The following is a 14,481-nucleotide window of genomic DNA, read 5'->3' on the forward strand; positions in this document are numbered from 1 at the left end:
ACGACAGTTCCATTCTGACCAAAAGCGATTGGTTGAAGATCTTTCTTTTTGACGGGATCATAGAACTCTTGCTCCTCAATTTGGATAGTGAATTGAGTAAAGAGTTTCTTTTGAAAAGATGAACTTGGCTTTTCAAACTTTATCTCCGTGGTTCCATCGCTTCTAGAGTGAAAGCTTACGTCAGATGACTGAATCGGTGCTTGAGATGCTTGATGTATCTTCTCATAGCTTGTTACCCATGACTCTGGTAGTTTTCGTAGCAGTTCTTCTCGAGATATCTGTCTCGGGATTTGAATAGAGTTGGGTGCTTGCGATGCCGATGTGACTTCAAGGTATAAAGCCTCGTCTGATGCTGGTAGTGCAAGATCGAGAGCATGATCTTGGATTCTGTATACAATCTGATGATGTAGAGTTGCTGCCACACTTTCTTCTTGCATAGGTGCTCCGATTAATTGTAATTGAACCTTAAGCGCCTTCAGGAGATTTGGATCTTGTAGTGAGACATTGAAATTGGGAAACAGTGTTATAAATACTGTTCCGGCGTTCAGCGTTGTTTGTACTGTTCCGATGCAAGCTTGTTGATAGGATTTGAGCCTCGAGTCAAGCAAAGCAATCCGTGCTACAACCGGTAAACCTTTTCGTGCGTGTAAGGTTAAACCGATTCGTACTACACCAAAGTGTAGATGAGTGTAGCCCTGCTGCTGCCATAGCCTTGGAAGATGCTCCAGAATATTTAGCGAGATGAATTGTTCTTCTTCGGTGGCTGGAACTTGACATGATGAAAACTTGCTGGATTGTACATACTCCAATACTCGTCGGCTGGAAGATGGCCTGATCAGATCACGAACACCTTTTACTGAAAAAGCACTAGGCTTTTTAGCAAAGTATTCATAAGGATTAACCAACGGGAGAGTTGTTTCTGGCAATTGATCTCCGGGAACGTATTCGATTTCATACAAGGAATTTATTTTAGAAAGGAAATTATTTTTTTGGATTTTTGGTAAAGTAGATATAGCAAATTGAGAATCTATAGAAGGATTTAGCTGAGGGTGTTTAGGAGGCTTAGAAAGAGACATGATTGAGAGTTTGTTTTCCAGAACATTCAAAACGATCATTCATAAACAATGATTCTCTCTACCTTCACACAAGTCTTGGCTCTGATACCATAATCTTAAAGCTAGCACGAGCGGAGGGTCGTGTTGACTAAGTCTAGACGACAGTCGTGTTTACAATATTGTGCATACACCAAAAATTGTTCCGAACAATATCAACTCCGCTGGACCAGACGAATTAAGCCAAGCAGAAAAGGTTCTCAACTGGCAAACAGAAAATGCCTTTGTTCAGAATCAATTACTGACATCCATTAGCCACAAGGTTGATCAAATGTCAGATAACAACAATAGAAGATTCAACAGTCTGCAAGGAGCCATATCAGAGATTCAACAGAAACTCAGCAACTTGCACCAAGAAATGATGGCTATGGCGAAACAAATGAAGGTTAATACATCTCAGTTCAGAAGTAAAGAAGCTGAACAAACCAATCTTAAATATCAACTCAAAGATCTTCAAAGAAGCCTAGAAAGTCTAGTCCAGAATCAAAGGCAAGTAAATATGTATAATCCTTTTGACTATATGTCATCTGGATTACCCACATATCAAGAATCATATTCTCCAGGATTTCTGTCTGGATATCAAGATCCAAAACCAAAACAGCCTGTACCTGGATTCTTATCCTCGGATGAAGCCTTTACATCTCGGTTTGGTACAACTTCAACCAGCAATTTCAAAGCAAAGGTGGCAAGACCTAAACCAAGGCGTCAAAAAGACTCTGAGTTTCACATCAATCCATCCAAGAAGCCAAGCTTCACATCTTCATCAAGCCATGAGTCTGCTCAAGATGAAAAGAAAGAGGATGTTACAAAAAAAGAAGAAATTGCGATGATCGAGTTTTCGATGTCTAGTTTACTAGACAATCTCGTGAAAACATCTGACGAAGAAAGACAAGAATTGCAAGTTCAATCAAAAGAGCAGCAGTCGCTACCAATTGTTACAATGACTCACATCTCAGCTCTTTCGGATTCAACCTCTTCCGTCGATGAATCATAAACAGATGAATCTCTTCCAAATCAATTTGCAATCAAAGATGAGTCACATATTCCAAAAGAAGAGCCAATCTATGAAGAAATTTCAAGTGACGAAGAGATGGGCTATGAAGCTCAAGGCGTACCAAAGAAACAATATGCATCAAAGATAATGGTGTTCACATTCGATGACATTCCTTTTGAAAAATGGAATAGTCGTCTTGACGAATTTCATGCATGGATGACCTCCGAAGCAATCACTTCCCCAACAGAAGTGGTGATACAACAATTCACATCAAGACTGTCAGGCGCATTAAAAGAATGGTGGAATTCGCTTGGAGAATATCGGCAGCAGCAGGTGTATCAGACAACGATACCTCTACTTCTTGGAGAAATACATAGAGAATTCGTTGGCACCCCAAACCATTTGAAAGAACAACTGCAAGAAGAGTTTTACACAGCGAAGTGTTGTTCATTGAAGAAGAGAGATTTAGCAAAGCATTTCGAGCGACAAACTCGAAGGAATTATGCTCTCAATGGTCTAAACAATCCAAGCCTAAAGCAAGTTTATCTTTCATCCATCGACGACTACCTAAGTCAACAAACAAAGCTGTATATCAGAGATCAAGGGCAGACAATCGAAGAAATCTCGATTGGACAAATACAGCAGCAGGTGTTCAGAACTCTTGACAAGCTTTGCAAGCAAAAAGAATTTTGGTCAGAATTCATGGACAAGTCAAAGCATCTTTCGAAGATATGTGCTCGCCCGGATCTAAACATCAAATGTTCGAAAAAGAAAAAATGTTCATGTGAAGATCGACGAAGATCCAAGAAATCATTCTTGAAGTCGAAATATTTCAACAAGATTAAACGCAAGCGATTCTTTAGAAAGAAGAAAAGCTTCGAGAAAACTTCAAGATGTTTTCTATGCAGAAAGACGGGGCATTTTGCAAAAGACTGTCCAAACAAGTCTAAAAAGAAGAAGCAGTATCTCATTCATTCGATATCCAAGATAGCTCCAGATCTTGATATTGATAACCATGATCTTGAGTCAATACTATCTTACGATAGTGACGAGAATGATGCTATATGCAGTTATTCGGATTATGACGAATCTTCGGAATCCTCATCCAAAGATGAAAAGGACGACGATTGTTGTTTCAAGATTACCCAGATGCCTCAAGAAGATGAACTTCAGACACCGCATCTACCAGTAACCATCTTTGATCCTTCCAGAAGAGAAAAGCCAGTACACGCAATCGCATTCTTCGACACAGGAGCTCATACAACAATCATAAATCCAAAGATTCTCTCACGAGCCATGTGGATGCCTCATCAACAAGATTTCAGAGTTGCAAACGCTGGATCCCTGACGGTTAAGCTAAAATCAAAACCAATCACGATAGAGCTTTTCCCAGGATGTCAAGTTACTAAGGAAGTACTAGGTTCATTTGCACCTGGTAAAGACTTAATCCTTGGGTGGGATACTTATTCGGTACTGAAGAAGAAGTTCGGTATTTCTCTAGAACCAAGAGGTGTGAGATGGAAAAATCTCTACAAAGCATTTACCACGATGCATCGCCTATTCTCAATCGAAGACTCAGTATCTGCAGAATTCAACAAAATTGAAGAAGAACTAAAGATGGCATCATGTGCAGATTTTCACACAGAGTTCCTTCAAAAGTGTAATCATCCGTTATGGTTAAACTCAAGCTTCTTCGTATCCCTACCATTCAAAGAAGATGTACACACAACACCAACAAAAGCAAGCCATGCAGGAATGCCTCCAACATTGTTGCAGAAGGCAAATGAGGAATGCAATCAATTGATGGATCAAGGTATCATCTCAAGAACAAACTCTCCATGGGCATGCAAAGCGTTCTACGTTAATAATCGTGCAGAACAAGCAAGAGGAAAACTCAGATTAGTTATCGATTACAATCCGTTGAACCAGTATCTGCAAGACGTCAAGTTTCCACTGCCAAATAAAAGAGCACTTCTCCAACATCTCCAAGGTGCAAAAATATTTTCGAAGTTTGATCTGAAGTCAGGATTTTGGCAACTCGGTGTTCATCCTGAAGAAAGATACAAAACTGCGTTTTGCCTTCCAAACAGACACCTTCAATGGAATGTCTTACCGTTTGGTCTCAAGACGGCGCCATCGCTATTTCAGCAAGCAATGTTACGTATATTCGAGCCGTTGTTACACACAGCTCTTATATATATTGATGACATACTCATCTTCTCGAAGAATGAAGAAGAGCACATTAAGGCGCTACAACAGTTTCAAGACATCGTCAAGAAAAACGGAATCATGCTATCAGCCAGAAAGATGATAATAGCCCAGCCCAACATTGATTTTCTTGGCATGCATATCAAAGAAGGAAGTTTCACACCACAGGCCCATTTAGCTACAGAACTCCTAGATTTTCCTGATGAAAATCTTACAAGGCGACAAATTCAACAATTTCTTGGAGTAGGGTTTTTTGACAACATCTTCTGTAGAGGTCTAGTCATTCTGGAAAGGTGTGGAATAAAGTCTCCCACATAATTGATCGTGTTAATCTTAAAGCTAGCACGAGCGGAGGGTCGTGTTGACTAAGTCTAGACGACAGTCGTGTTTACAAGCAAGGGTTCATATTCCAGGTAAAGGGAGCGGTTCAGGCCTCTTTGCCTACTGTGTTGCTCAACCTACTATTAGGAACTGTGAACCCCGGCGAGTACTATTGACTGCCGTGTTCGACCGTCGTATTGACGGACCACTTATGCTAACCTTAAGAGAACAATACAGAATCGCGACTGTGTTTAGAATAGAAAGAAACAAGGTTTATGAAGAAAGTAGGAAGTCTGGAAAACTTAGAGAGAAGTTAGAGAAACATTTTAGAGAGAAAAAGCTATTATGAAATTTTATGATATTTCAAGTTCTGATTTCTTACAAGGGGTACACACTTATTTATAGGAGGTTTTAAGGCACTGACATAAGCGCTTACCTCAGCGATACATCATCGCTTACATCATTGCTTACATAATCATTACATCAGCGATTACATCATCGCTTACATCATTATTTATTTTACATGATTTTAAACATATCATATTATATTTTATATTTAACATACCGCTTAATGATCCATTTCGAACTCCAGCATATGTTCTTCGCAGCATCCATAATGATCACCTGGACATTCATACGTGTTTTCGATCATTCGTGCATCTTCTCCTGGTTGAACATTTATGTAGAATTTGAACTTCTCTTCGATATCTTCAACATTTACTTCATCATCTGGGGATTGAGCGTCTTTGAAGTAATCGGCACAGTAATCTTGAGAAGTCACCTGGGGAGTTGTCTCTTCTTGTTTATCTTCTTCTGGACTGCTTGGTCTTCCTTTGTTGAACTTCATCATGTGATACTGTAAATCTTCATCAAGTTGCATCTGATAGTCGACCGGATAATAAACCCAGTTGGGTATCACTACAAGAAAACATGCCTTTTGCGACCCCCAATAGAGTCCTTAAACGGTCGCTAATTGCTGTGTTGCGACTTCTTTGCGACTGAACAAGTTGGTCGCTAAAAAACGGTCGCTAATTACAATGGTCGCACTGTCGTCGCAAATAAGCGACTCCTTTAAGACTGTATCATTTAGTCGTAAATTAACGACGAAAACGTGACTGAATTTAGAATCGCATATATACGACTACGTTAGGACGAGTTGTGCGTCGGGGAATCATGACGAAAATGTGGTCGCAAATAAGACACACTGGCCGTAGCAAAGTAGTCGCAAAGTAGTAGTAAACTTTACGACGCTTTTGTGACTGGTTAGTGACATTTTTGGAATTGGTTTGGTCACAAATTTGCGACTTCTTTGCCACCATTTTGAATTGATTTGGTCACAAAATAGTCACATTTTTGGAATTGGTTTGGTCACAAATTAGTCACGGTTTAGAAATACTAAATCTGATTAATTTTGGATTTTGAAATGATATTAATCGAAACCAAAGATGATTTAAAGTACTAATCAAGCAAACTTATCATCCTTAACAAAAAGATCATCCTAAACAACCAACAAACAGTATTCAAAAGCAAGTTCGAACTCAGGAATTTTTTCTTTCATGAAGAGGAAAAGCTTCTTCATCTCAGCTTGAGACTCTCGGTGTTCCTGATCACGACATGCATTCTCAGACTCGTGTTCATAAATCTTGCGCCGAAGTTGATCTTGAAGCTCCACAAGAGTTGCTGCAGAAGAGCTCGCATAACTCTCTTTCCATTCTTATGCCTTTTGTGTCTTGACCAAAATGCATCCTTATGTTATGAGTTTGACAGGAAATTCAGAATTTTGACGCTTACCTAGAGCATAAAACATAAACTGATGTTGATTAGAGCTTAAAACACCTACCAAAAAACAAACAAAAACTGATGTTGATCTCTCTAACCCAAATTTCTTTTTTGAGAGGTGGATCAATTAATCAGACCTGGCGTTGCAGTTCAGTGGCTGCAAACATGTTCCTTGCACCCTGTAATGTGTCCACATCAGCACATTAGATTACATCTTTCTTAGGTTATAAAAAGATATGTTTTATACATTTATAATACCAAAATCTCACGGAATAAAATTGCATGACTGTTTTCTTTGGTAATATACTCTTTGAAGTTGATACCTCAACCACCTATTATAAACCCAACACAGCAACGTAAGAACTAAAAGACTTGTATCCAAATGTACAACGACCGAAAGTAGTCAAACTTAACTAAACAATAAAAGAACTAAAAAAGTTTGTTTTTTCTTAATGAGTCCTACTACTCCAGACAATCTAAAACTTCAATACAAGAAGATTCTCATGTCTTCACCATACCAATCAACAAGTTTAACTTTATTAAGTCAATCAAAGACTAAAGCAAGCAACATAAATCAAAGACTAAAGCAAGCAACATATCCAACAAAGTCTCAATCTACCAAAACTACAATCAATGAGAAACCTTACCAGACTTAACAGGAAAGAACAAGGACAAGAAAGAAACCTTATCGACGTAGGGCCACATGTACGAGAGAAAGAAATCTGTTAAACCAGTCCACCTTAATGTAAACAATAAAAAGAACAATCAGTTCAAATAATCGATGGTAGCTAGATCAAAAGTTCAATGCTTTAATTCAAAAAAAGGCTCGCAGATTAACAATCAACCACCGAAAAATCGAGTGAATCATTAAGTTACCCAGATGACCAAAACAAACAAAACAAACCTCAAACATGAAGAGTTAGATTAAGATGCGATAAGTGTGTTTGATTGATGTTTTAACTTGCTCATCAGCACAAACAGAGAATAGATTCGGCGGTTTCTGAACCGGCTCCCATGGTCATTCAAGCTCAGCCACCGGCGCTTTAAGCTCGGCGCGTTTCCGCATCTCACAAATCTGGCGTTCTCGGTATAATTTCGCCATGAGGAGTTGTTTATGTTTCTTCGCTTGACCTCCCTCCTCGTCCTCGACTTGATTTTCCCATATTTGCCATAAAATCAGTTTCAATTGAGATAGAAGAGAGAAATTCGAAGAGAGAATAGAAGGAAATCGAAGAGGATTGAAGGAAGAGGAGAGAAAAGTAAGAGATCAGATGGGAAAAATACCTAAGTTTTGGATACAACTAAAGTGTCGATTGATTTTGGGTTTTGTCTAAAACCATCCTAAGTCTCAAACCCAAATTAAAAAAGCGGAAAAATTGCCTCTCAAAATCGAGCCAAAATTTTCATTCAGTTTGAAAAGAAAACTAAAAATAGTCACAAATAAGTCGCAAAGTGGTCTTTTATGACATATTCTTAAGAATCATAATTTTATTTTCTTAAATTACAAAACTTAAGACCCAAAGAAAATCTATATGTTATAATCAATAAAATTACAATACAAAACAAAAACAAGATCAATTAGTCTAATGAGTTAAAACATGAAATGCAAAAAAATTTAAGAAATTTCAAAATCATTAGTAACATTACATATAACACTTGTGTAATGTTCAAAACCTTGTGCAAACCATAGAAAACTTAAAGTTTTTTGGCATAATAATGATTCAGTATCTATAGTAATTCAAATCAATATAGAAACCTTAAAACTTAACATGAAATTCAATGAATTTAGGACATTTCAAAAGTATTAGTTGACATTACATATACCATGATGTAATGTTATGAAAGTTTCTATAAATCATATAAAACTTAAGCTATTAGAATGATTCAATACCTACAATAGTTCAAATTAATATAGAAACCTTGAAACTTAACATATTGAGAAATCTCTATTGGTAAATCTCAAAATAAAATCGCGAGCGTCGCTAAACGGTTACAAAATCGTCTCAAATTCAAGTGTTAGTCGCAAATAAGTAGCATATATGTGGGTAATTTAAGACTTATTTGTAACTCTCATAAGTTTCCGTCGCAAATTAGTTACCGTTCTGTGACGATTTTCTTAAGGGTCACAAACCTATTCTTATGAATTTGAAAGTTTTAGAACCAAAGAAAATCAATTTATAGTGTTAGAACCAATAATATCACAATACACAACAAGATCAATCATTTATATTAGAGAAAACATGAAATTCAATGAATTTAGGACATTTCAAAAGTATTAGTAAACATTACTTATATGATTATGTAATGTTTTAGATATTTGAGATCACATTAGAAAACATGAAGTTTTGTATGGCATACGATGTATTCACTGTCTATAATTGTTAAGATCATACTAAACACATCTAATATTACGAGAATTCAAAATCTAACATGGTAAATGTTTATCTAAATATCGGGAGTCGCTAATAGGTGAGAAAAAAGTTCCAGTCTCAGGTGTTAGTCGCTAAATAGTCACTAGATCTTTGCGACGGATTTGTGACGACACAAAAAAAAGTAACAAATAAGTCCTATATTGTGACCCTTTAGCGACGATGTTTTGTAACCCCGTTCTTTCCGTCCCAAATTAGTCGCAAACTAGGACCTTTTTTGGACCGGTCTTAAAATCGTAGCAAAATGGTCGGTAATTGGCGACTAAGCAGAGACTAATCGTTGGCGTCGTAAATTGGCGACAAATATGCGTCTACTTTTAACGTAGTCGTTAAAGAGTCATTATATGGTAACAATATCGTCGTAAATATTTGCGACCAACAAAAGAGTCACAAAAAGTAGTCGCAAAAGGCTTGTTTTCCTGTAGTGTATGAACGGAATGGGGAACGTTTGTCTTGCATTGTTGAGGTGAAACGCATGAGTTTGAAAGTTCTCATATGCTTCATTGTCTTGAAGGTTGAAATCTGGACGAACTCCTCTTGAAAAATCACCGTGATGAATGAGAGTTGGAAGAGCGAGGATTTTGCTTGTTTTGCGGTTGACCTTAACGGGACGATGAAAGAAGTAGATTGAATGCGGATTGAAAAACGGGTTGAGTCCACCTTTTTTCAGCTTCTTGAATGTTAGATTTGTCGCATTTGCGGATCTTCGTAGTTTTCCACTCCAGACAGTCAATGGTGAAAACCACCTTAGGAATGTTGAGAAGCTGTCTCTTTTGTCTTGAACAGTGTTGACGTAATGGTACAGCCATTGGATGTCGAAAGTAATTCCTACCGTGTAGACGGCACAGAGATACCAGAGGAAACAGAGAACTTCTTCTGGCATGTTTGAATTTTCGATCCTGTAGAGATGTGCAAACGGATAGTCAGGATGAATTCCCATTGGAGCAATGTGATGACAGTTTACTCCATAGTTCGTCAGGATGGTAGATTGATATGAAAAGATCTTTGTGCGTAGTAGCTCATGAAGCTTGTTTCTGCTGATGAGTTGATGAACATCTTCGGGTACGTCTGCTTCAAAGTCATAGTAGCTCTTCTTGGTTTCGGAGGAACTGGCCATCATGTGTATCTCGTCGGGCGTTTCCTGTTTTACTGGTTTTCGACTTAGCATGTCTGCCAAAGTGTTCTTGGTGCCCTTTAAATAGACTGACTCGAAATCGTACTTTGAGAACCACTCACTCCATCTTAGTAGCTGCTGATGAGGGACCATCTTCTGCTTGAACTGTAACATCTTGGGAAACGAAGACATATCCATTTCTATGCGAAACTTGTGTCCTATTAGATGAAATTCAAACCTCTCGATAGCCTTTTTGACTGCTAAAATCTCCTTGAACGTTGAGTGATAATGTTGCTCTGAATCTTTGAAACGACCACTCTTGTATCCACAGATTTGTCTTTTTCCATCCATCTCTTCAAACAGTATTGCTCCCCAATACTTATCGCTAGCGTCTGTCTGTAGAATACGCATGCCTGAGGAGGGAATCTTTAAAGGAGGTAGCTTTTGCACTTCTGCTTTTAGGCTTTTGATAGCTTCAGTTTGTCGTGATGTCCATAAAGGAGGATTCTTCGACAACATCTTCTGTAGAGGTCTCGTCATTCTGGAAAGGTGTCGTCTAGACTTAGTCAACTCGACCGAATGGATTTTCCTCCACCAAAAGACTCTGAGTTTCACATCAATCCATCCAAGAAGCCAAGCTTCACATCTTCACCAAGTGGACCTACTGTAGGATCTCCTTCAAGGTAGCGTTTATAAAGTGGATCCTTCTTTTTTCTTGCAAAGCTTGTCAAGAGTTCTGAACACCTGCTGCTGTATTTGTCCAATCGAGATTTCTTCGATTGTCTGCCCTTGATCTCTGATATACAGCTTTGTTTGTTGACTTAGGTAGTCGTCGATGGATGAAAGATAAACTTGCTTCAGGCTTGGATTGTTTAGACCATTGAGAGCATAATACCTTCGAGTTTGTCGCTCGAAATGCTTTGCTAAATCTCTCTTCTTCAATGAACAACACTTCGCTGTGTAAAACTCTTCTTGTAATTGTTCTTTTAAATGATTTGGGGTGCCAACGAATTCTCTATGTATTTCTCCAAGAAGTAGAGGTATCGTTGTCTGATACACCTGCTGCTGGCGATATTCTCCAAGCGAATTCCACCATTCTTTTAGTGCGCCAGACAGTCTTGATGTGAATTGTTGTATCACCACTTCTGTTGGGGAAGTAATTGCTTCGGAGGTCATCCACGCATGAAACTCGTCGAGACGACTATTCCATTTTTCAAAAGGAATGTCATCAAATGTGAACACCATTATCTTTGATGCAAATTGTTTCTTTGGTACGCCTTGAGCTTCATAGCCCATCTCTTCGTCACTTGAAATTTCTTTATAGATTGGCTCTTCTTTTGGAATATGTGACTCATCTCCGATTGCAAACTGATTTGGAAGAGATTTATCCGTTTCTGATTCATCGATGGAAGAGGTTGAATCCGAAAGAGCTGAGATGTGAGTTATTGTAGCAACTGGTAGCGACTGCTGCTCTTCTGATTGAACTTGCAATTCTTGTCTTTCGTCATCAGATGTTTTCACTAGATTGTCTAGTAAACTAGACATCGAAAACTCGATCATCGCCTATTCTCAATCGAAGACTCAGTATCTGCAGAATTCAACAAAATTGAAGAAGAACTAAAGATGGCATCATGTGCAGATTCACACACGGAGTTCCTTCAAAAGTGTAATCATCCGTTATGGTTAAACTCAAGCTTCTTCGTATCCCTACCATTCAAAGAAGATGTACACACAACACCAACAAAAGCAAGCCATGCAGGAATGCCTCCAACATTGTTGCAGAAGGCAAATGAGGAATGCAATCAATTGATGGATCAAGGTATCATCTCAAGAACAAACTCTCCATGGGCATGCAAAGCGTTCTACGTTAATAATCGTGCAGAGCAAGCAAGAGGAAAACTCAGATTAGTTATCGATTACAAGCCGTTGAACCAGTATCTGCAAGACGTCAAGTTTCCACTGCCAAATAAAAGAGCACTTCTCCAACATCTCCAAGGTGCAAAAATATTTTCGAAGTTTGATCTGAAGTCAGGATTTTGGCAACTCGGTGTTCATCCTGAAGAAAGATACAAAACTGCGTTTTGCCTTCCAAACAGACACCTTCAATGGAATATCTTACCGTTTGGTCTCAAGACGGCGCCATCGCTATTTCAGCAAGCAATGTTACGTATATTCGAGCCGTTGTTACACACAGCTCTTATATATATTGATGACATACTCATCTTCTCGAAGAATGAAGAAGAGCACATTAAGGCGCTACAACAGTTTCAAGACATCGTCAAGAAAAACGGAATCATGCTATCAGCCAGAAAGATGATAATAGCCCAGCCCAACATTGATTTTCTTGGCATGCATATCAAAGAAGGAAGTTTCACACCACAGGCCCATTTAGCTACAGAACTCCTAGATTTTCCTGATGAAAATCTTACAAGGCGACAAATTCAACAATTTCTTGGAGTAACCAATTATGTGGGAGACTTCATTCCACACCTTTCCAGAATGACTAGACCTCTACAGAAGATGTTGTCGAAGAATCCTCCTTTGTGGGCATCACGACAAACTGAAGCTATCAAAAGTCTAAAAGCAGAAGTGCAAAAGCTACCTCCTTTAAAGATTCCCTCCTCATGCATGCGTATTCTACAGACGGACGCTAGCGATAAGTATTGGGGAGCAATACTGTTTGAAGAGATGGATGGAAAAAGACAAATCTGTGGATACAAGAGTGGTCGTTTCAAAGATTCAGAGCAACATTATCACTCAACGTTCAAGGAGATTTTAGCGGTCAAAAAGGCTATCGAGAGGTTTGAATTTCATCTAATAGGACACAAGTTTCGCATAGAAATGGATATGTCTTCGTTTCCCAAGATGTTACAGTTCAAACAGAAGATGGTCCCTCATCAACAGCTACTAAGATGGAGTGAGTGGTTCTCAAAGTACGATTTCGAGTCAGTCTATTTAAAGGGCACCAAGAACACTTTGGCAGACATGCTAAGTCGAAAACCAGTAAAACAGGAAACGCCCGACGAGATACACATGATGGCCAGTTCCTCCGAAACCAAGAAGAGCTACTATGACTTTGAAGCAGACGTACCCGAAGATGTTCATCAACTCATCAGCAGAAACAAGCTTCATGAGCTACTACGCACAAAGATCTTTTCATATCAATCTACCATCCTGACGAACTATGGAGTAAACTGTCATCACATTGCTCCAATGGGAATTCATCCTGACTATCCGTTTGCACATCTCTACAGGATCGAAAATTCAAACATGCCAGAAGAAGTTCTCTGTTTCCTCTGGTATCTCTGTGCCGTCTACACGGTAGGAATTGCTTTCGACATCCAATGGTTGTACCATTACGTCAACACTGTTCAAGACAAAAGAGACAGCTTCTCAACATTCCTAAGGTGGTTTTCACCATTGACTGTCTGGAGTGGAAAACTACGAAGATCCGCAAATGCGACAAATCTAACATTCAAGAAGTTGAAGAAAGGTGGACTCAACCCATTCTTCAATCCACATTCAATTTACTTCTTTCATCGTCCCGTCAAGGTCAACCGCAAAACAAGCAAAATCCTCGCTCTTCCAACTCTCATTCATCACGGTGATTTTTCAAGAGGAGTTCGTCCAGATTTCAACCTTCAGGATAACGAAGCATACGAAAACTTTCAAACTCATGCGTTTCACCTCAACAATGCAAGACAAACGTTCCCCATTCCGTTCATACCCAACTGGGGTTATTATCCGGTCGACTATCAGATGCAACTTGATGAAGATTTACAGTATCACATGATGAAGTTCAACAAAGGAAGACCAAGCAGTCCAGAAGAAGATAAACAAGAAGAGACACTCCCCAGGTGACTTCTCAAGATTACTGTGCCGATTACTTCAAAGACGCTCAATCCCCAGATGATGAAGTAAATGTTGAAGATATCGAAGAGAAGTTCAAATTCTACATAAATGTTCAACCAGGAGAAGATGAACGAATGATCGAAAACACGTATGAATGTCCAGGTGATCATTATGGATGCTGCGAAGAACATATGCTGGAGTTCGAAATGGATCATTAAGCGGTATGTTAAATATAAAATATAATATGATATGTTTAAAATCATGTAAAATAAATAATGATGTAAGCGATGATGTAATCGCTGATGTAATGATTATGTAAGCAATGATGTAAGCGATGATGTATCGCTGAGGTAAGCGCTTATGTCAGCGCCTTAAAACCTCCTATAAATAAGTGTGTACCCCTTGTAAGAAATCATAACTTGAAATATCATAAAATTTCATAATAGCTTTCTCTCTCTAAAATGTTTCTCTAACTTCTCTCTAAGTTTTCCAGACTTCCTACTTTCTTCATAAACCTTGTTTCTTTCTATTCTAAACACAGTCGCGATTCTGTATTGCTCTCTCAAGGTTAGCATAAGTGGTCCGTCAATACGACGGTCGAACACGGCAGTCAATAGTACTCGCCGGGGGTTCACAGTTCCTAATAGTAGGTTGAGCAACACAGTAGGCAAA

General features: G+C 38.7%; 1 protein-coding gene across 10 annotated transcripts in view; it reads right to left on the reverse strand.

Moving 5' to 3' along the window:
- LOC9299757 (structure-specific endonuclease subunit slx1) overlaps window positions 1-14,481 on the reverse strand; it is a 36,438-nt gene that overhangs the window by 8,194 nt on the left and 13,763 nt on the right. Inside the window, exons 1-5 of one of the 10 annotated variants that reach the window (XR_002332479.1) lie at window positions 7,319-7,690; window positions 7,099-7,153; window positions 6,673-6,746; window positions 6,552-6,593; window positions 6,080-6,426 (exon numbers count right to left, since the gene is read on the reverse strand). The exons of 1 other annotated variant lie outside the window; for it this stretch is intronic. Coding sequence is in view for 1 of the 9 variants with exons in the window: in XM_021027436.1 (XP_020883095.1) it covers window positions 6,388-6,426; window positions 6,552-6,593; window positions 6,684-6,746; window positions 7,099-7,153 (199 nt within the window). In the remaining 8 variants the exon portion in view is untranslated. 8 more of the 10 variants (XR_002332474.1, XR_002332468.1, XR_002332475.1 and 5 more) reach the window with 8 other exon arrangements.

This window comes from Arabidopsis lyrata (genome assembly GCF_000004255.2).
Source record: "Arabidopsis lyrata subsp. lyrata unplaced genomic scaffold ARALYscaffold_8, whole genome shotgun sequence".
NCBI lineage: Eukaryota > Viridiplantae > Streptophyta > Magnoliopsida > Brassicales > Brassicaceae > Arabidopsis > Arabidopsis lyrata.